The sequence below is a fragment of the Numida meleagris genome, chromosome 6, assembly GCF_002078875.1.
Source record: "Numida meleagris isolate 19003 breed g44 Domestic line chromosome 6, NumMel1.0, whole genome shotgun sequence".
NCBI classification, from domain to species: Eukaryota; Metazoa; Chordata; class Aves; order Galliformes; family Numididae; genus Numida; species Numida meleagris.
The window spans coordinates 60,361,382-60,382,118 of NC_034414.1; the positions used below are offsets into that span (position 1 = coordinate 60,361,382).

At 50.2% G+C, this 20,737-nt stretch overlaps 2 protein-coding genes across 4 annotated transcripts in view; one reads left to right on the forward strand and one right to left on the reverse strand.

Moving 5' to 3' along the window:
• TOGARAM1 (TOG array regulator of axonemal microtubules 1) overlaps positions 1-6,474 on the reverse strand; it is a 33,976-nt gene extending 27,502 nt beyond the window's left edge. For all 3 annotated transcript variants that reach the window (XM_021401437.1, XM_021401438.1, XM_021401436.1), the window contains exon 1: positions 5,227-6,474. In XM_021401437.1, coding sequence (XP_021257112.1) covers positions 5,227-6,459 — 1,233 coding nt within the window. In that variant the 5' untranslated portion in view covers positions 6,460-6,474. The remainder of the gene's footprint in view (positions 1-5,226) is intronic.
• Positions 6,755-20,336, forward strand: KLHL28 (kelch like family member 28). Its single transcript, XM_021401439.1, has 5 exons — positions 6,755-6,893; positions 9,806-10,704; positions 12,935-13,378; positions 15,652-15,860; positions 16,447-20,336. The coding sequence occupies exons 2-5, from the start codon at positions 9,806-9,808 to the stop codon at positions 16,608-16,610; spliced, it is 1,716 nt and encodes a 571-aa protein (XP_021257114.1). The 5' UTR covers positions 6,755-6,893; the 3' UTR covers positions 16,611-20,336.

Sequence of the window (20,737 nt, forward strand, 5' to 3'; positions counted from 1 at the left end):
TTCCAGGCCAGGACGTGGCTCTGGGCAGCCTGGGCTGGTGGTTGGTGACCCTGCGCTCAGCAGGGGGGTTGAAACTGGATGATGTTTGAGGTTCTTTTCAACCCAGGCCATTCTATGGTTCTATGATTCTATGAAGTTCAAAAGAAAATAATTCACGGGATTACGCACTTGATTACCAACCCGTTTTGCCAAGTATCTCCTAAATCTAGCAAACAAAAGTGCTTCAGTGGTGCTGCTCCAAGGCTCCAAAATCCCAGCAGGCACAGCCCCATTAACGCAGTGAGGCAGTGGGGTGAGAGCAACTGCCTCCGTGCACAGCAAGGCCTGGGCAGCTGCCTGCAGCACGGTGCTATGGGGCACACTCACTGCTGCGGTTCAGGCAGGCGTGTGCAGCTGCCAATGAGAAACACACATAACTGTGCTTCATCTGATGAACCCAGGCATTGCTCACAGAAGGAGAAAAGGGAAGCTGGGGTTCTGTGAGCAGCTATTGAGCGGTAAACCTTACGTTCTGACACACAAAGCACTGAGGTGTGAAATCAGGCAATTGAACCACAGGATACTCGCTGTCAGAAATAACAAGAGCTATGGATTAAACAAGACTGGCATCAGTGTTTTACTTAATGCTTTTCTAACAGCTGCGTGCTGTTTTCCCGGGAGTTCCACGCTCCGTTAGCACACCCAGGGCAAAGCAGAGCCCAGCTGCTAGCCACTGGCTGCTGCCATTCTGTTCAACACGTGGGGCCGTGTTGGCAGCAGCCCGCAGTCACACTGTCCATGTGAATCCCCTGAGCATCACCAACAGCTCTGGGTTTACAGATGGGTACCACACAGACTTGGTTTCAAAGCACATCCGAGGTTACAGGGCGGTGCTCCATCAGCAAAGCAATTTAACATCCCTGGCAGGCAGCAAAGCCCTGGAGGCAGCGTGCTTTATCTTCCCCACGCTGCCAGCACCCATTAACCCGCAGGCTAACCTTGCACCTTATCTGATCAGCACAGTCTAGACGTGGCCTTGGACCATCGCTGTGCAACATGACCCTACAAATACCAGTAAAAAAAAAAAAAAGAACAATTGTGAAGACTAATTTCATGCATCCTTTCAGCCACAGAATGACTCCGAAAGTTAATTTTTAAACAAACTCATCTCAAAGGAATGTTTGAATTAATAATTAATTTTTTTCACATTTACACAAACAAGTCAGCTATGCAAATGTCATGCATGATATATCTTACTAGAAGCAGACAGCTGTGAAGAGATACAGGGCTGCCTTTCTTTCTCCTCACTCTTGGGCCATTAAATGCCCCAAGGTAAAGGGCTTCATTTAAGCACTTTATGGCAATCTCTTCCCGTTAACAAGGAATGTCTTCAAGTACAAGAAACACTGCCCAAGTTCAATAGTCCCTGTATGTCTTAAGTGAGAACACAGCTCACCTGCTTGCATTGAAGATGTCTGCGTGCCATGGGATGAACGTAATTTTGTGGCATGCATGCAACCAAACAAGCACCACCAAGAAGCCAGCAAATACTGCACTGCAAATCAGAAAGGCAGATAAAGAGATGGCCCCCTGCCCTATTCAGACACATTTAACAGCAAGATTGATAAACGAGGAGGAGGTGAAGGCAGGGAAACAAAGACATCAACCCACGGTGAACAGATAAAAATCTCAGTAATTGAACCACTGTGTTGTTTAAGCTTCCATTACAGTAAATAGAGGTCAGCCAATGGGACTCAAAGAAGTCTTGCAAACAGTTCATCTGATCCTAAATGAAGTTGCTGGCCATAAAGGCAGCCCTCCAGACTCCAAGGTTGCACTTTCTCTACTGACGACAGGGCTGCTTAAGCAATTGCTGCATAGGTAACCAAAATGAACCCCCCTTCTATTATTCCCCGTTACACCTGATGATCAACAGCATTTGGTTTACCTTCTAACGAAAAGCCTCCCCGACATCCTTCCTTCCTTAGCAGGGCTTTTGCTTTTCCCCACACGGAGGGAAAGCCGTGGCAGCGACACACCAAATCCTGTTCTGTCTTTCACAGGAGCACCCCTACAGCCAGACCTTGTCTTCACAGATAGCAAGCTACAAAGGCATCGTTAGAATTTCAAAACTTGAGTGCCACCACTATTTCCCAGTGACAGGTAGATGCTGCCAGCAGCACTGCAACAAGTGCTAGTGGTGAGATGCGCGACTCAGTACAGGCACCCGACTGCACACAGGAGCCAAGGGACTCCTTGTGCCAGCTCCAACTTCCACTGTCTCAGGGTGTCTTGCAAGAGCTTTGCAGGCAGGCAGCTGCATCCCCAGCAAATTTAGAATCATAGAATTGCTCGGGTTGGAAAAGACCTTCAAGATCATCCAGTCCAACCACTAAATCATGTCCCCAAGCACCACATCCAAACGGGTTTTAAACACATTCAGGGATGGTGACTCCACCACCTCCTGGGGAGCCTGTTCCAGTGCTTAACAACCCTTTCTGTAATGAAGTTTTTCCTGATCTCCAACCTAAACCTCCCCTGGCACAACTTGAGGCCATTTCCCCTTGTCCTGTCACCTGTCACTGGTGAGAAGAGACCAGCCCCGCTCTCACTGCAATCACCTTTCAGGTATTTGAAGAGAGCAATGAGGTCTCCCCTCAGCCTCCTCTTCCCCAGACTAAACAGCCCCAGTTCCCTCAGTCTCTCCTCACAGGGCATATTCTCCAAGCCCTTCCCCAGCCTTGCTGCCCTTCTTTGGACCTGCTCCAGCACCTCCATGTCCTTCCCACATTGAAGTTCCCCAAGCTGAACACAGTAACATCACATCACTTAACATGTAACACTATGTTACATTTGTAACATCACAGCACCCAGCTGCCAGCAGAAGAGTAACTGTAAAACCTTAAGTCTGCAGGTAGCACTTCTATCTGCTGGCAAAGGACAGCTGGCATTTTCAGGCAGACCAAACTGAACACAAAATATTTGCGGCTGAATTGCGTTCCTTCTTCGGTTGTTGCTCCTAACCTATGGGAACAAGACTTTTGACATTTTTTATGCCAAGGGAATCACTGCCAAAGCAAGCCGGTCACGATGGCATAGTTTTGGTAGAGTGCTCACCTGGGTCCAAGTCAAAAGTAACAACTTCCAAATTCTATCAAACATAACATTAAATGCCATTCTGGCCAGCACTTACCTGCACGTAAGCACAAAGCTATGTGGAGAGGAGTTACACTTCAATGGAAAATGAATGCTGGTTAACTGGAGGTTATTTATTCAGGCATCTTGCAAGTAAGAGTGCACAAGGGCCGCTAACATATCTCCTCTTGCAGAGTACAACAGATGAAATCTTCCAATTTTGACACCTCAACGTTAGCGATCAGCTTTCTACCAACTTAAACACTTAATAAAACAAAATGGAAGTGAGAAGCAAACAGAACAAGTCAGAAAGCAGAGGGCAGAGACATGAACAAAGAACATCTGCAGGAGGTGCAGGATGACTTAGAAAAAGTCATTGGATGCAAAAAAATTAGTTCTTACTAAAAAGCAATAAACACAGTACATGACAAACAGCATTTTCTCCCTGCAGAAGTATTTTTGTTGCCACCTACAGTACACTACAGCAGTGAAAGCAAAGCGAGAGTGGCTAACTTCACAGCTCGAGTCCCCTGCTCAAAATAATGCATTTACCAAAGAAAGGCTGAAGCCCATTCAGGTCTAATTCTGCAAAAATAGATGGCACAAATATACTTGGCATTAGACGCAAGGACATAAAAATAGAGATGATTCCAAAAGGAAAGTGGTAATTTTATGCTGAAGTACTTGCAGGAACTGAAGAAGCCGCCAAGGAGGGAAGAAGACAAATTATAATTGCGGGCACACAGACAAGTTTGTGCCAAGCGGTTGCCAGAGGAAGGAAATAGATCTGCAGATCGTTCTGTTTTCTCCCAGTAGGCACTTTGTGGAGGAGGCAATCGACCTCTCCCACCCCGCAGCGTCTGGGATCGCCCACCTTGGAGAGCTGTGTGACAACCCCCACCCCACACACGCCCCTCAAGCTCCAATCCCTGGCACCGAGATTGGTTCTCATCCCAGTGCTGGGAGATGGCATTTGCATCCACAACATCCACACTACACCTATACAAATACACAGTGTAAAAGGCTTTCTTGTAGCGGTGCCAAGGATGTCGCCTACTAAAAGGAGTACCTCAGCACCCCCACTTGCAGCCACAAAGATGCAGCCGCTTCCCCAGGTTACATTTCAGTCCACTCCATTCCTAAATGCATTTTAGAATACATCCCCAGGGCCCAGCCGTGAGCTCGGGCAGGAGCCCTCTACCACTGCAAGCTGCAGCCACAAGTTTTGTGTACGTGTATATACAAGTATACACACAGACTTCCTCCAGACTTTTACAGTGCAATGCTGTTAGCTCACATTCCTTTTTAAAGGACTCTATTAAAACCCAGCCTTCACAAAGTAGCCTTGTTCATCATTCACTGGGGATCGAGTAATGCTGCATTAAACCCGTCCAGCACACACTCTGGGTGTCGTGGTACCAAAATGGGATGTCACACACAGAACTGCTGCAAAAGTAAAAGGGATCTGAACAATTTTTCAAGGGTTCCTTCCATTTGCAGATGCCAATATGGTCACTAAAATTACAATCAAGCAAGCAGAATCACTATTTCAGCCTAACCTACATTTTTTCCTGGTCGAATCACTATGAGGAATGTGAAGAACATGGGCCACACATACACATGGCAACCCACAAACTTCATTACAGGTGCACTACCCAAAAGCACAGACTTCAGCCACGTGCCAGAGCTCTGCCTTCAAAGCCTAAACTGAAGCCATTTGGCAGCTTTCTTCCAAACAGCCCCAGTATTTAGCAGTCCATCAGGTGTTCTCAGGCGCACAAACAGAAGTTCCCTAGGCTTCTGCCAGCCACAACCACAGGTCACCAGGGCAGGATATTGGAAGCACCCGGTGGAGCACAGCTCATTTCAGCAGTAAGATTACCTATGCACGCTAAGTTGCCTGTTTTCTCCTGGTGTTAAATCTGACATTTGGAACACTCAGATTGCATCTCCTAAGTCAATGCATTTATCTACAGAGAACTTTGTGTGCACATCAGCGGTATGAGCTGTACTTCAGAAACATCTGCCATTTTGCAAACCTTTGGAAACTTTCTTATCCTCTTATGGAATATCTCCTTCAGAAAAGCAGCCCAGTGGGCCAGAAGCACATACCTGCTCCACACCCTTTGCGAAAGGCACCACGTCTCCCGTTCCACCTTCCCCGTCTCCACCGCGCTCAGCTTCCCAGGGCAGCTTGTTCTTCCCCTTCCCCGCGCTCAGGACTCTTCGTGTGGTCACGCCGGGTGAGCCAGAGTTCTGCACAGCGTCCCCGAGGTGGGACCCGCAGCTCTGCGCGCTCTGCGTCCTGCTGCCCGCCAGCAGCCACTCGGTGTCTGCCCCGCGCGGCACCCCGCAGCCCTGGCCGCACGAAGGCAAGGGCACCGCGTACTCCACCAAGCCGTGCTCCCCCAGCCGGGGCAGGATCTTCCTGGCCAGCCTGGCCTGCACCGCATGCATCACTCCGTCCCCGTTGTCCTCCAGTTCCACAGCGTCCACTGCCTCGAAGAGAAGGCCGCTCTTCCCGGGGCCCATGGCCGACGCCAACAAGGCGAACGCCTCCAAGGCGGCGTGCCGCACTCTTCGCTTGCCGTCCACCAACGCCGGGGCAAGGCCGAAGGCCAGCTGGCCCAGATCCAGCTCCCGGCTGGGGTAAGTGAGCAGCGCGGCGATGCAGGCGGCGATCACCTCCTCCCTCACGCGGGCGTTGCGGTGCCGCAGGTGCTCCCTCCGCAGCAGCAGGCCCAGCACGCGCCGCGGCCCCGCCGCCTCCATCAGCCGCAGCAGCAGGCGGTGGCAGCGCTGCCGCAGTGCCGCCCGCGGGTCCCCCAGCCCCTTGGCGACGGCCGCCACCAGCGGGCCCAGGAAGGCGCGCAGCCGGCCGCCCAGGCGCAGGGCCAGCAGCTGAGCGGCCTCCAGAGCGCCCAGCACCACCGCGAAGTTGGCGTCGTCCAGCAGAGCGCAAAGCAGCCCCAGCAGCCCGAGCAGCGCGGGGGAGGGAGCCGAGGCCACCGCGGCCGGACTGAGGGCCCCCAGCACCCGCTGCAGCTCCTCCACCGCCCGCGTGCGGCTGCGGTAGTCCTCCTGGTCCAGCAGCCGGCCGCGCAGCTCGGCCGGGAGCAGTCCGAGGCCCGGCCGCTCCGCGGGGCCTCCGCCGCCCTCCGGCTCCTCGGGGCCGCCCGGCTGCCAGGCCAGGCTGCGAGCCGGCTCGCCGGGCAGCGGGCCTCCGCGCCGCCTCCCACGTGGGCGCTCGGGTCCGTCCCCCGCCGCCCCGAGCTCGGGGCCCGGCGGCCGCTCCATGGCGCGAGCGGGCGGCGGCGGCGGGGCCGGGCCCAGGGCCGCGGCCATGGGCGGCGGGAACGGAACCGCCCCCGGCAACGCCGCGCACCACAACACCGCCGTCGCCAGGGGGGCGGCCCGCCGTGCGCATGCGCGGAACCGACCGCGTCCTCTCGCCGCGGGGGGAGAGCGCTCCTCTTCGCCGCCGCCGCGGAGGGGAAAACGAAGAGAAGCTCGGGGGCCCGCCCCGGAGCCTTCGTTCGCAGACAGACGGTGCCGCGGAAACCGCACCGCGACGTGTGGGGACACGGTGCTGCCACGGCGCCCCGCCGCGGCCCCTCCCCCGACACCCCCCTGGCCCCGCGTGGTGGCACCGCCCGGCCCGGGGCGCTGTGCGTGCTGTGCGCTGTGTGGGGCGGCGGCGCCCGGAAGTGACGCGTGCGGCCGCCGGGCACCGCTGTGCCAGAGGGAGCGAGGCCGCGGCCCGCGCACCGCGCCCGCAGGTGAGCGCCGAGACGGCCGGGGCTGGGCTCGGAGCTGGGGGCTGGGGCGGAAGCCGGGGCCGGAGCCGGGCTCGGAGCCGGGCTCGGGGCGCTCTGGTGGGGGCGGCTGCCGGCGTCGGGCCCGGCCGGAGCCTCTCGCATCCCGGCCTGACCTGGGGGCCGCACGGGCCCTCGTTAGCGCCTTCGTGTCAGCCGGCGCCGTCAGTGCTGCCTTGCGGGCTGCAAGGCCGGCCCGCTGTTCCAGTGCGGCCGTGTGGCGCCGGGCACCGCGGCGGGCAGCGAGCTTCGTTCCTGCGGAAACGGTTTCCGAGGTTGTAAGTAACGCCCTCACGGCTCCCGCGCTGAGCTGTAAGCTCCGTCTTCTTTCCACGTGCTGTCACCGTGCCTGGCAGCGTTTCCATGTTCATGTATAAGCGAGTCACGAGCTGAGCATGGACTCAAAAGGGCATCTGCTGCTGCTGGGCAGCTTTCGGGAAAAGCTGTGGTGCAAAAAAGCTGCTACGTAGAGAATACTGTTATAAGGAACATCACTTTTTGCAGGTATCCCCAGAAGACTTTGTTTTAGACGTGTGTTTGATGGGTGGGCAGATGACTGCAGAGCTCTTTTCCAGCCTTACTGATGACTCTGTTTGTTCTTCCCAGCAAAGATTCCTGATAAGAGAGGACTGAGTGCGCTTACATCCCTGAGCAGGGCACAGCTCTCCTGTCTCTGCCTTGCAGCCTTCGCTTTGTCAGCACTGTTATTATGTTCTGTATTGAAATGCTGACAGCTAATTTTATTCTTTTACATGAAGCACTTCATAAGCGGGCTCATTGCAAATTAGGTGCCAGTTAAGGAGCTATGGAAATGATGAACTTCTTAATAATGAGATGGAAGAAGCGCACTTTGGAAGCTTGTGTAGTCATCTAGTGAATCAAAAATTAAATCAATTAAATCAGCTTTTCAGTTCAGAAACTGGATGGCGGTGGTGTTCCCCGCAGAACAATGGTGATGTTCCCTGGCAGTCCTGGATCTTGATATATTGACACCCTCCACCCTCTCGCCATTGTAACAATTCACTGAGTAAGAACTGAAGAGCTCCTGCAGCTCTCAGTGGTGGGCAGCAGCCCTAGAATGTTAATGAAGCTGAAATTAGAGCTGGTATCGTGGTGCTGTCAGGTGTCACAACGGAAAGGAAAACTTTGGGGAACAAGTGCTCGGGGGTTGTGTGAGCTGTGGGTGCAGCTTCTTTCTCTCTACCCTCCCTGTGCTGCAGGAAGTGAGAGCGGCCTGGGGGGAGATGGAGGCAGTGCCAGAGCCCAGGGTGCTCTGTGCTCCCCCCCACCTCCCCAGGAGCTGTGTGGGCTCGGCTGTGGGGCACCTCGCCCTGTTCCACTTCTTAGAATCATAGAATCTTTGAGCTTGGAAGAGACCTCCAAGATCCAAGTCCAACCCCACCTCACCATGCCCACTGACCGTGTCCCTCAGTGCCACATCTCCACGGTTCTTGGATACCTTTGGGAACAGTGTCCTCACCGCTACTGGGCAGCCTGTGCCAGTGCATCACTGCTCTTTCAGAGAAGAAATGTTTCCTAATATCCAATCTGAACATCTCCTGGTGCAACGTGAGGCCATCACCTCTCATCCTATTACTGTTACCCAGGAGCAGAGGCTGACTCTCACCTCACCACTGCCTCCTTTCAGAGAGTTGTAGAGAGTGATGAGGTCTCCCCTGAGCCTCCTCTTCTCTGCATCCCTCAGCCACTCCTCACAAGACCTGTGCTAAAGACCCTCCACAGCTTTGTTACCCTTCTTTGGACACACTTTTGCTGGCACTGGGCACCCTGACCCAATCTCAGCAGGACAGCAGTGTGCCTGCTGGGGAGCTCTTGTTGCAGCAAAGTCCCCCATGAGGTGGGGTGAGGGTCCCCCTTCTGCTGTGTTCCCCTGCCCACTCAGAGTGTAGTAGGCCCTGCTCCAGCACACCCTCTCCTGCAGTCCAGTGTCCCCTAGGCTGTGTGGGTCCTTTTCTCTGTTTTGCACCATGGGAGGGCCTGTTAACGATCTGTGCAGAGCAGGGGCTGTGGGGCTGCGTGCCTCCTGAGTGCTGGGGCCTTATGCAGCGCTGCTTGGGGTGAGACGTAGCAGGGAAGGCATGTGCAGGCTAGCACAAGCTAGCTTAGGAGGTTTTAACTTTGTCTCAAATAAGCCAGTTCTTTATTTCACAGAACCATAGGGGTTGGAAGTGACCTCTGGAGCTCCACCAGTCCAATCCCCCTCCAGCAGCTGCACACAAAGCAAGCAGGCGGGTTTGAATATCTCCTGATTAGGAGCCTCCCTTACCAGTTGGGGTAGCTGTGCCAGGGCTCTGCCACCCTCACACACAAAAGTTCTTCCTCGTGTCCATACAGAACTGCCTGGGCTCCAGGCTGTGCCTGGTGCCCCTTGTCCTGGCACTGCACACCACGGAACAGAGCCCGGCCCCATCCTCCTGCCCTCACCCTGCAGATATCACTCAGCACTGCTCAGAGCCCCTCAGCCTTCTCTCCTCCAGGTGCACAGCCCCGGGGCTCTCTATTTTTATTCTGATCTCTATGCAGTTCTCTTGAACATGTGATGTAGAACTCTTTCATAGTTTCTGAAGTATGCATTTTATTTCAGAAGGAAAAAATGCTTGTGTATTTTTCAATAAAAGATTAATGTGACGTCCGCTGTTAATAAATACTTGAATGTCCTGGATTTAACGTGTATCTAAAAGCATAGAGCACGAGGCCTTGAGAAGTAATTTGGAAGGTAATACACTAATTTAGATAAAAACATAAATGGAAAAATGATTTTTAAATGTTACACGTGGCATGTCTATGTAATATGAGTAATAAAACAGCTGAAAACGAAACCCTGAGTAATGCCTCAAAAATTCTGTTTGTCACAGATGGACCAGTCGTCTCCAACCTACATGCTTGCCAACCTAACCCACTTGCATTCTGAGCAGCTTCTGCAAGGCTTGAACCTCCTTCGCCAGCATCACGAGCTGTGTGACATTGTCCTCAGAGTTGGCGATGTTAAGATCCATGCCCACAAAGTGGTGCTCGCCAGCATCAGTCCGTACTTCAAAGCCATGTTCACCGGGAACCTTTCTGAGAAGGAAAATTCCGAGGTAGAGTTCCAGTGCGTGGACGAAGCAGCCCTGCAGGCCATCGTGGAGTACGCCTACACAGGAACCGTGTTCATCTCACAGGACACTGTGGAGTCGCTTCTTCCAGCTGCAAATCTTCTCCAAATCAAGCTGGTGGTGAAGGAGTGCTGCGCCTTCCTGGAGAGCCAGCTTGATCCTGGCAACTGCATCGGGATTTCTCGTTTTGCAGAGACCTACGGCTGCCACGACCTATACTTGGCTGCGAACAAGTACATTTGTCAAAACTTTGAAGATGTCTGTCAGACTGAAGAATTCTTTGAGCTTACGCATTCTGAATTGGATGAGATCGTTTCCAATGACTGCTTGAATGTTGTGACGGAAGAAACGGTTTTTTATGCACTGGAGTCCTGGATCAAATACGACGTCCAGGAGCGACAGAAGTACTTAGCACAGCTGCTGCACTGCGTCCGACTGCCGCTGCTGAGCGTGAAGTTTCTTACAAGGCTGTACGAAGCAAACCATCTCATTCGTGATGACCACACCTGCAAACATCTTCTAAACGAGGCTCTAAAATATCACTTCATGCCCGAACACAGACTTTCCCACCAGACCATGCTGATGACACGACCTCGCTGTGCTCCTAAAGTTCTGTGTGCTGTAGGAGGGAAGGCCGGGCTGTTTGCGTGTTTAGAAAGGTAATAGCAGAGCTGCTGCAGCAGTGCAGCGGTGTGATGTTCGTGCATGTTTTTTGTCACCCTGGGTCAGGATTTAGAGAAGCATTGAGGAGCTGTGCTTGGCGGAGATGTGCTTACTGCTCTCCTTGTAAGTGGAATTTCTTGGAGTGAGGCCGAGCAGTGAGTTCAACGTGCCTCTTGGTTTTTGTGCACGGTCCTCACAGTTAGGAGGCTTTGTTTGTACCAATACAAACAGTTATAAAATCTTTTTCCCTCCAAATTTGGTTAATGAAGGTAGCTATTTTCAGTTTGTGCGCTACTTCTAACTCAGGAGCCCTTGGAATAGAAACTAACTTAATCAGAGGAAAAGCTAAGGTTCCTAGCAGTGCTAAGTTCTCAATTACAATGCATGCGATCATGCCTTTAGTCTCTGCTACTGAGCTGTTTTTTTTTACCCAGTTCTCAAATTAAGCATCTTCTTCAGATGAGCAGTTTGTTGCCACGCTGAAGCTCGTCACAGGAGCAAGGGGAATGTAACAGAAACAGCTTTCTTGCCCATACCGGTGTGCCTGGGCTTTCTTTCAACATTGTATTAACATTTCCAGAAGTGGTAGCTCCACTCTGAGTGTTTCTGTGTGTATGTGTACTTGTACATATGCTGCTGTGATGCTGAACTTGCCTCTATCAGTGAGTTAGTGTTTCCCATGTGGAGGCAGGCTCCCTGTGCTGGCTCTGCAGCTGGATTCTGGGATGTTTTACTCTGAGATACTCTTTTTTGCAACAGTTTCATGCTAGTACTTATGGACACACACCGGAGAGCAGTTAGGGATGTTGTCAGGGTTATTTACAGTTTGCTTTCCTGATCAGTGCATGTCAGCAGCGAACTGGGAATGGGGCCATTGGGACTGGGGATCGTTAGGGTTCTGTTTGTAAGGAGTTAAGGGTGGGGGGAGTGGTGAATGCCAGATCTGTTTGGTTAAGGGGATGTGTCCTCTGATACACAGCAGCTCTGCTTGTTCCACAGATTCTTAACCGGTTTTAACAATGTTGCATACCGATGTGATTTAGAATACTTTGTTGTTGTTTTTAAACAAAAGTGCTCTTTACTATTTGAACTGTTAGTGCATGCAAGAACTCCTTTCATTTGTTAATTTATTGTTCAGATTTGTCTCCCATAAACTGATACTTCCAGTGGTACTTAAATAGCTTTTCTTGGCCCCAGAAAAGTCATACACCAGCTAAAAGTCTTTCCTAATAATTTACATACCTGATTTTCCTACAGCTGAAATTGGAAGTAGGAAACCCTACTGCCACAATACTGTTTTTGCTTTTGTTTCTACCTGCAAGAAGGCTTATTTTTTTTTTAATTATTATCATGTTGTTGTTTTTTCTTTTTGCTCCCAATTAGCTACTGCTAACAGAGCTACCTAGAATGCGTTTAGTGCTGCTCTTTCCTACCTGGGCTACTGCAGTGAAGGGCCGGTGTGCTGTCAGTCTGTCCTTGCTTCTGTGTTCTTAGTGGTTTTCACCTCTCCAGTGGCTTCACTTTCTCGTGGTCTTTTTTTAAACTTTTGATGTAGATAAATATATGCGATAGCTTGGAGTTCCCATATGTTAAAACAGGGCGTAAGTAAAAGAAAATGCAACTATACAATATTTTGAGAACTTCTTTCAAGTCAGTTTGTTGTACTTGAACATTTTGTTTGAATTGCACCCTTTACGTGTGCTGTATGTTTACAAGCCTGCAAACTGTACTTTCTAAATGTGTGTGCATAGCTGTGTGTGTACCTCTTGCCTTTCTTGTCTCTTCTGTCTCCGTGGCCGTTCTGAGTGGCTGAGTGTTTCATTTCTGGTTGGTTGGCTGTTTTCAGTTTACCCTCCAAACTCTTCAGTTTGTGTTTTTCAGCTCACCTTAACGCAGCCTACCTCTGAGAGCTGCACCAGCGCTCTGCTGTCTGCCCTCACGTTGTCTGTGATGCTTTATGCCTTCTCCTCAGTCTGTTTTGTACTTTCAAAATCCATTTTTTCAGCTCTCGGACTTGGTGCCCTGACTTCCCACCGTGTCACTGCATAGCTCTGGGCTTTTGCTCTTTGGTTTAACTTATGTCCAGGTCCTTGGAAGGAACAGCTGACGTGGGATGAGAACTATGATGTGTGCACTTAAGACTGCCTTCCTTGTTGCTCGTTTACACACAGCAGGGCTTCATAAAGTTAGGTTTGCTCACGCCGTCTTTCTTTTTCTCTGTTTCAGTGTTGAAATGTATTTTCCCCAGAACGATTCCTGGATAGGCCTGGCACCTCTTAGCATTCCCCGCTATGAATTTGGAATATGTGTCCTAGACCAGAAAATCTATGTTGTAGGAGGGATCGCAACTCACGTGTGTCAAGGCATCAGCTACCGGAAGCACGAGAACTCGGTGGAGTGCTGGGACCCCGACACGAACACTTGGACGTCTCTGGAGAGGATGTTTGAGAGCCGGAGCACGCTGGGAGTGGTGGTTCTGGCAGGAGAGCTCTATGCCCTCGGGGGCTACGATGGGCAGTCGTATTTACGAACTGTAGAGAAATACATTCCTAAAGTTAAGGAGTGGCAGCTAGTGGCCCCAATGAACAAAACGAGAAGTTGCTTTGCTGCAGCTGTCTTAGATGGAATGATATATGCCATTGGTGGCTATGGTCCTGCCCATATGAACAGGTATGTGCTTCTCATGTCTGTAGCTTGATGCCATAAGCTGGAAATCAGCAAAATGCACTTCTAAGCTTGTATTCAGCAACCAGTTAAAATATTCTGAGATAAATCGGTGTTAATCCACAGTGGGCCTCATTAATCCTTCTGTAGCATCAGTCTAGCAATTCAGCTGGGAAATCTGCGTTTGAACTTCTCTGAGCTAGAACACAAAGATGTGTGTGTTCTTAAAAATCCCTGAGAAGGGAAGACGAAGAGGCCAAAGACATACATGCATCCTGCCAAGCAAGGCAGTGCAGGACGCCTGACCCCGAGGATCCCCAGGCTGGCTGTCCCACAGGAGAAGTGCTGTGGGCTTGTTTGCTCAGCCCCATGGCAGCTCCCCTGTCAGTGGGTGCATCCCCTGGGAGAGGCCTGCTGAGCTGCAGCACTGCACCACTGCCAGGTAACCCTCTGCACCTCAGGGCTGCAAGGTGCCAGGACGTGGGGTCAGCTCTAACGTTTCAAATCAGACTCTTTAGAAATGAATGGGATTTTTCTCGTGCTCAATACACCTTATATTCACAGATGGGTTGGTTTTTTTTTTTTTTTTGGTACCAGCATGTTCTATAATTGTTCTGTTCCACGTTGTTTTGTGTGTGGGTAGTCTGGGGTATTTAGTTATGCAAAGTAGTAACTTGTATTCTTCATTAAACGTGGGAACAAATCAGCCATATGTTCCTCCGGGAAGCAAATTAATAAACAACAACCCTGAGGAGCTGAGTGGAGAGTGAAGACGAAATCTTGCTTATAAGAGGAGATGCACTGATTATTTACAGAATGGTATAACGACATTGCACTAGTCATTAATTGGATTCCTCACACTTTGTATGCTTTTATGTAAAATGGTTTGTGAAGCAGAGGGTTGGTTCCTAAACAGGGAAGTGAAATAAGTAGTTTTCACGTGGCAAAGGCAAACAGTATTCTAAGTTACAGAAATACGTAACATCAATAGGTTACATTACTTAGTGTGGTTCTAACCTTGCTGCACAGACTGTTTAAAAAGGAGGGAGACCGAGACCTTGCTGAGGGCAGTCTGCTCATGAAAGATGAGTGCTTGGGGTGAATGCATGCCTTTGAAGGGGAAACTCAGCTTTGCATTTCAGAAAATGCAAAACTTAGCACTGGAGTAGCAGGAAACATCTTCCTCCAGTTGGTACCTTTGAGGGGAAAGCTGTAACATCAGTTCTGTGGTGGCCCTGCTCTTTGCACAGCATCTTCTCTCAGGCAGAGAGGAATTGCCAGCGCTTCCTGGGGAGTTATCAAATTGATGGATATTTCATTAGTTCCCTTTTAAAATTTTACTTACTGGGTAGTTTTGTTTGTATTGATTATTCAGGGATGCAACTAATACGGCGTGCCATGCAGCCACTAGGCTCACACAAGCTCTAGAGTTAAAAGCAAGCTGAGTGCTGTATAATTCAGCCCCTTTTCTCCTACTCTTTAGTGCTTCTGATTTTCTCTTCTCTTTTCTGTCTCCCTTGTGCGACTGAAGCTGCTCTGCGGGTGGGGCTGCCCACATACAAGGAGTGTTTTGGTGACTGACCATCTGTACAGATCCAGTGGTTAATAAAACGGTGCTGATAATTTCTCTTTTATCCTGAAGGTCTCTTCTATCCTTTGTGCTCCGATCAGCAACCTCTTTACTGCTTTTCCCGAGGGATATGCTCTCCACGTGGTTGGTTTTTTTGCCTCTATTATTTTCAGGGATGCCTGAAGGAATTTTTGATTTGATGTGTTACCTAAATAGACACACTTCATCTACGTTGGGTTCCGTTTTTCACGCGTTTCCTTTTGTTTACAAAAAGCAGCAGTCAGCTTTGAAGGAGCCTTCTGTTCTGAACTCAGCCTGGAAAGATCGTACTTTGTTTCAAGATGTAACCTGAAGACACATGGTAGGGCTGTGAGAGCATCAGAAGAGATGGCTGAGCTGCAGTTGCCATCTCAGAGTCTTGGAAATGCTTTCTGGCAACGCTTTCTGGAGAACCTCCAGCTGCTTGAGCTCCGTGTTGTGGAAAGACCCTTGAGGTGATAGCTCTGCTTTCAGCTTCGTGTGCTGCCCTTGGGTAGTACAAAGCAGCCACGCTGCAGAATTTTCCATCAGCTCGAGCACTTTGTTGTTGTGTTACGTTATTCCTGACAGACCCAGCTGGACACACTCTCACAGGTGTGGATTTTTTGTGGAGCAGAATTCAAATGTCACTAAAACCCAAGCCTCACAAGTGGTTTGTTTGTATTTGCAGCATGGAACGCTACGATCCAAGCAAAAACTCGTGGGAGACGGTAGCTTCAATGGCTGATAAACGAATAAACTTCGGCGTTGGCGTCATGCTGGGCTTCATTTTTGTGGTGGGCGGGCACAACGGTGTGTCTCACTTGTCGAGCATCGAGAGGTACGATCCCCATCAGAATCAGTGGACAGTGTGCCGACCCATGAAGGAACCCAGAACAGGTAGGGACACCCGGAGCCCTCAGCACTTCGCTGGGCTGTTCTTTCAGAAGTAAGCCACTGATTGACCTGGTAGAACCTGCCGTGAGTTAGGCTCGCAGTGACTTGTCTGCAGGGCATCGTTCTTCATCTTTGAATTGGGTCAAAGATGGCTGAATCAATTCTGTAAAGGAATGAGTGTTTAAAGGCCAATCTATTTTTGTTAATACTGAGCTGTACCAGGTATAACTTGAAATAGTAATTCCATTTTTTTCCATTAATTTTGAATTAATTTCAGCAGTTCTGTGGTCACTCTTCCATTTTACGTTGAGGCTACATAAGGTATCTTCTGTGCTGCCTGCCTGAGGAGTATTGCTTTGCCTTAGGATGGGGTGTGAGTGGAGTAAAGAGGAGGGTTAGCATCTGTAGAGGGAATGACTTTTCATTTACACCCGTTTTCCTTAAATCTGAGCCGAAGAGGGAGAGGCTGAGTGGGCTTGTCTGCTCTGCCTTAAGAGGAGGTGCCAGTGGGGTCTCAAGTAGGAGCAAAAGCACTGCTTACTTCTGTGCTTGGTGGTCAGCTAACTTTCTTTTTTTTTCTTTTCAATAGGAGTGGGTGCAGCTGTCATTGATAACTACCTTTACGTAGTTGGAGGTCATTCAGGGTCATCTTACCTGAACACTGTACAGAAGTATGACCCCATCTCAGATACCTGGCTGGACTCTGCTGGTATGATGTACTGCCGCTGCAATTTTGGTTTGACCGCGCTTTGATGACAAGCAGGACTTCATGGACCCGATGCAAGGATGGAACTTGATCTGGCTGAAGATAAACCCTGCCGCTGGAGACCATACGCTGCGTTTTCTGGAGCTACAAAGTTGCAGGAACGCGGTGGAGTGGTGGTTGAAGTGAGGAAGGAATCATTTCCTTTTGGTTGCTGGCCTTGTTACTTCGGTGCCACGGGCAGCAGGAGCGGGAAGCTCACCAGCAGCGGGGCTCGGGTAGCATCCTGTTACAGGCAGAGAACTTTACCGAGTACTGTACATGCCTAGGACGTGGTTAGGACACTCACTGTCTGTCTGACCCTTTCACTTTCTAGAGCTTTTCTCTCTTCCTCCTGCCTACTAAGAAACATGAAGTTTACTGTGCTTGGGGTGAGAGACGTATGAGTGTGCCGTGTGACTGGGTTCTGCTGATGGCTGCCCGGTTGTGTCTTCACATTGAGAAAATGCCAGTGCTTCATAATTTTTTTATGAACAGTAACTAAAGGGCTGCCTTGTTTCTGCATCTCAAGGTCTGTAAATAATAAATGCCATAGTCCGTTGCCTGTACGCTCTCCTTTGTGGCTGCTTGCTGGTGGGAGGGCTGGGACGATTAGTGGCTGCTTAAAGAAATTTGCAAGGCGCTTTTATTGCCTTGCAACAAAGCATCCCGATCTGATGAAGGAAAGTCACCTTGTTAAACTTTCCCTCGTATTTCTCTCTTGCGTGGGTAACTGAGCAGCAGAGTCGGCGACTCAGTCTTGCTGGTCTGCTGACTGGTTTCAGTTGTGATGCAAAGAGAAACTGCGGCAGCAATGCATCAGAAAATGTCACAGCAGCATTCGTAGCGTGACGTAAAATGAATACTCAGAAAATAATCAGTCCCATCCTTCCCCAAAGCACATGTGTGTCTGGATTCCCTACAGAAATTCCCTTTCTGAAAGAATGTATGATGGCTTTCTCGGAGTGCTGGGATCTCAGGACGGTGCTAGCTGTGTGCCCTGGCTCTGTGGCTGTCCGTGCTGCTGGTGCAGTGTGTGGGAAGCACGGTGGCTGTGGTTGTGCTGGTGGTTTTCCTTCTTACTCGCTTGAGACATTTGTGCCTATGAAAACTGTCAAGAGTAACACAATGTAGTGAATGAGCTCTATGTGTGTTGCCTTTTTATCTTTCCCCGATATCTGTGTTTCTTGTTCTCACAAATACATATGTGTGGAGTGAGCAGTAAGATCCCAGCCCGGGTTCTTGCCCTTCATGAGCCCAGGGCACGGTGCTTGTGAACATGGTCCAGGGCTCGGTCCCACTGCGACACGAGGTGATAACTGCGTGACGGCCCCGAGCTTGGTGACAATGTAGGCAGGTAAATGGAAGCTGATGCTGCGGGTTGTAGCCGTTATTTCAAAATAGATGAGTGAGTAAATAGCATTTCTAGCTCATTTAGCACATGTTGGTTTGTCTTCTGCTTTGAACTGGGAGAAGTGGTTTTCCTGAATTTCTGTTCTGTTTGCGTGTTGCCAGACCTGGTACTTAGGAAGCGTTCTGCCTCGAGTTCCTTCTCTTCTACCATGTTAAGTTAACGTTTGTTTCCCCTTGTTTTCCAAGCCCCCGTAGTATTGTTTTTGAAGGTGCAATAATATTTAAAACAGTTGCTTTAAAAGCCATTTCTTTATAGGTATGCGTAGCAGACATCTTCCGAGTACACTTAATTTATTTTGAAGTTCCTGCAGAGCTGATTGCAGCTGGGCAAGCAGAAGTGTTCTTTGTTCTTCCACAAGGCATCACTCAGATGTAAGCAGCCGAGGGAGCGCGGGGGCTTTCACCGTACGGCGCCGTGCACCCATAGCAGGTGCCTGCACGGGTCACAATCCTGCACGTGTTCTTCAGGTTTGGTAGAATTAAGCAGGAATTGAAAAGCAAATCATTCACGGTGTCAGAGTTCTCAGTGCGGTTCGTGGGACCCAGCAAGGCTTTCTGGTTCAATAGCAATAATAACATAACTGGATTATGCCAGTGGATCGTTCCGCGGGACGCGAGTAACTGCACTGTGTGGGAATGCAGAAGAGGGGGGCAGCTGGGGCAGGTTAGAGAAGTGATGGTGCTTCGGTCTGCAGAGATCACCTTCACGTTCCTGTCCTGGTGAACGCACAAGGGGAATGCTTCCGTGCGCTCTTCTCATTTACAGCGCCCCAGGTGCCATCGGTTGGGATGTTTTCCGATATCTGTCAGGAGATGAAGTTGTTTGACTATCTGATATTAAAGAAGAAAATGTTCTTGCTTAAAGTCAGGCGTGTGGCTCTAAGCAGTAGGAGGTGTCCTTGCAGGTCAGTGTGTGCCGTGCTGCTCCGAGTTCAGCCGCAGGAGGATTCCGTGAATGAAGATGTCAGTGCATCTTAGATTGAAACACTCCCACTGAAAGTACCAGGAAATTCTCTTTCTGGTTAGGAGGAGGTGGTGTGAGAGACAGAAATCGTTTTGATGTCATCAGAACAAAAAGAAATCCATTTTTTTTTAGCGTGGTATTATTGGTTATTCCATGCAAACATCTTTCCTTGACGGAAGGCAGAACACTTCAAGTCGCAAGGTGTTTCATGATGTTCATCTGAGCAGCAGCAATACTACATCAGGTGGTAGGGATGGACCCCGAGTCGTCTCATGTGGTATCAATAAACTTGAAGGTAGCAGCAAAATCGGTTCCCGTCGTACGCAGCCTCAGGGTTCAGAATGGGAAGAGCAGGTGATGGAATGGCTGCTGCTGTTGGATGAGCTGCTGGGCTGGCTGGAAACGGGTCAGCAGAGCATCGGGTGCGGGCACAGCGTCAGCTCCATCGTGCTGCCTTCATTCTGATCCAGGCACTTGGTTATGGGACGGCCAGCCACAGTGGCTCCTTTAAACCTGCATCTCAAATACAATACTCCTGTTGTCATTGTCTGTCTTGCAGCTGAAAATGGAAGGACCTTCAAGGAAGACGTCATGCAACTATAAATTATCGTCCAGTTCTGTTTTGTAGTCACTCAGAATGATCTGCAAAGCACTTTAAAATGGGCACGAGTCTGTACGTGTACGCGTAGCTCCCGAATTGCTGCTCTTTTAACCCACATCTTCATCTGTAAGCTTCTTGCCTGCCTCTCCTCCCAGGAATGCTCTTCTTCCAGGGGCCCTCCTTGGGATTGCAAGGGGCACGTGTGTCCCGTGCACATCGCTCCGCTCCCTATTGCTGGGAGACAGCGTGTTACCATTGTGAAGCTGCCATCAGCAAGTCCCCATCCGTTATCTAAAACAATGCAAAATGTCCAAGCTTGCCTTAAATTGTTGATACTGAACTGAAACGCAAAGATCCGGATGATAATTCCTATTTTTTTTTTTTATTTTTTTTTTTTGTCTTATGAGCTGTGCTGTGTTTTAAACCCAAGGAGAACTATAATTTTGAGCAGGATTTACTAACACCAAAACGTGCTCGGCTTTCCTGGAGAGCTTTGGAGGGGAGGGGAGTGCTGTGTGCAGCTCTGTGTCCGTAGGGCGTCCTCACGCGCGCTCCTTTCTTAGCAGCAGTGGTTTCCTTCTTGTTTACAATGTGCTCTTTGAGTTCAGCAGGAAATGAACTGTAACGTGCATCCTCGTTCCTTCCCGGTGTTCTCGACGTGTCGGCTCTTGTGATCATGCTCTGTAATGATTCTTGTAGCTGTTTCCTGGAGCGTGAAGCAGTTTAGTAAATAAACCCGGAGTAAAGCTTGCTTTCACACTTTGGCTGCCGAGCACAAGCACGCGGTCACCTTCCTTTCCTCGTGTGGTGATGGTCTCTTTGGGATGTTACCCAAATGCAACAGCAATTTTCTCGTGTTCCTCCCTGGTTTCCATCTGTCCACGCCGCCTCCTGCTGAGTCAGTGGCTGCTGAGCACGGCCCTGCTGCTTGCAGCGTGCTCTAGGAAGCTCCCGTGCCATCTTCCCCCTGCAGATGGAGGCTCAGCATCACGGTGGCTGTGCAGAAACCTCTGTTGGGGTGAGAGCTAAATAATGTCAGTTTGGAGTTGGACAGCTGTTTGTGCTCTGGGTGATAACCTCGCCTCTGGGGATGGTTTGCATGAAGTACCAACAGGTGCCTCTCTCTCTCCATTAGAGAAAGGGAAACACAAGACTTGGCT

Coding starts and splice junctions, on each gene's coding strand:
- KLHL28 (XM_021401439.1), top strand. CDS start 9,806: ATGGACCAGTCGTCTCCAACCTACATGCTTGCCAACCTAACCCACTTG. Junction 10,705..12,934: donor CTGTTTGCGTGTTTAGAAAG/GTAATAGCAGAG, acceptor TCTCTGTTTCAG/TGTTGAAATGTATTTTCCCC. Junction 13,379..15,651: donor GGTCCTGCCCATATGAACAG/GTATGTGCTTCT, acceptor TTGTATTTGCAG/CATGGAACGCTACGATCCAA.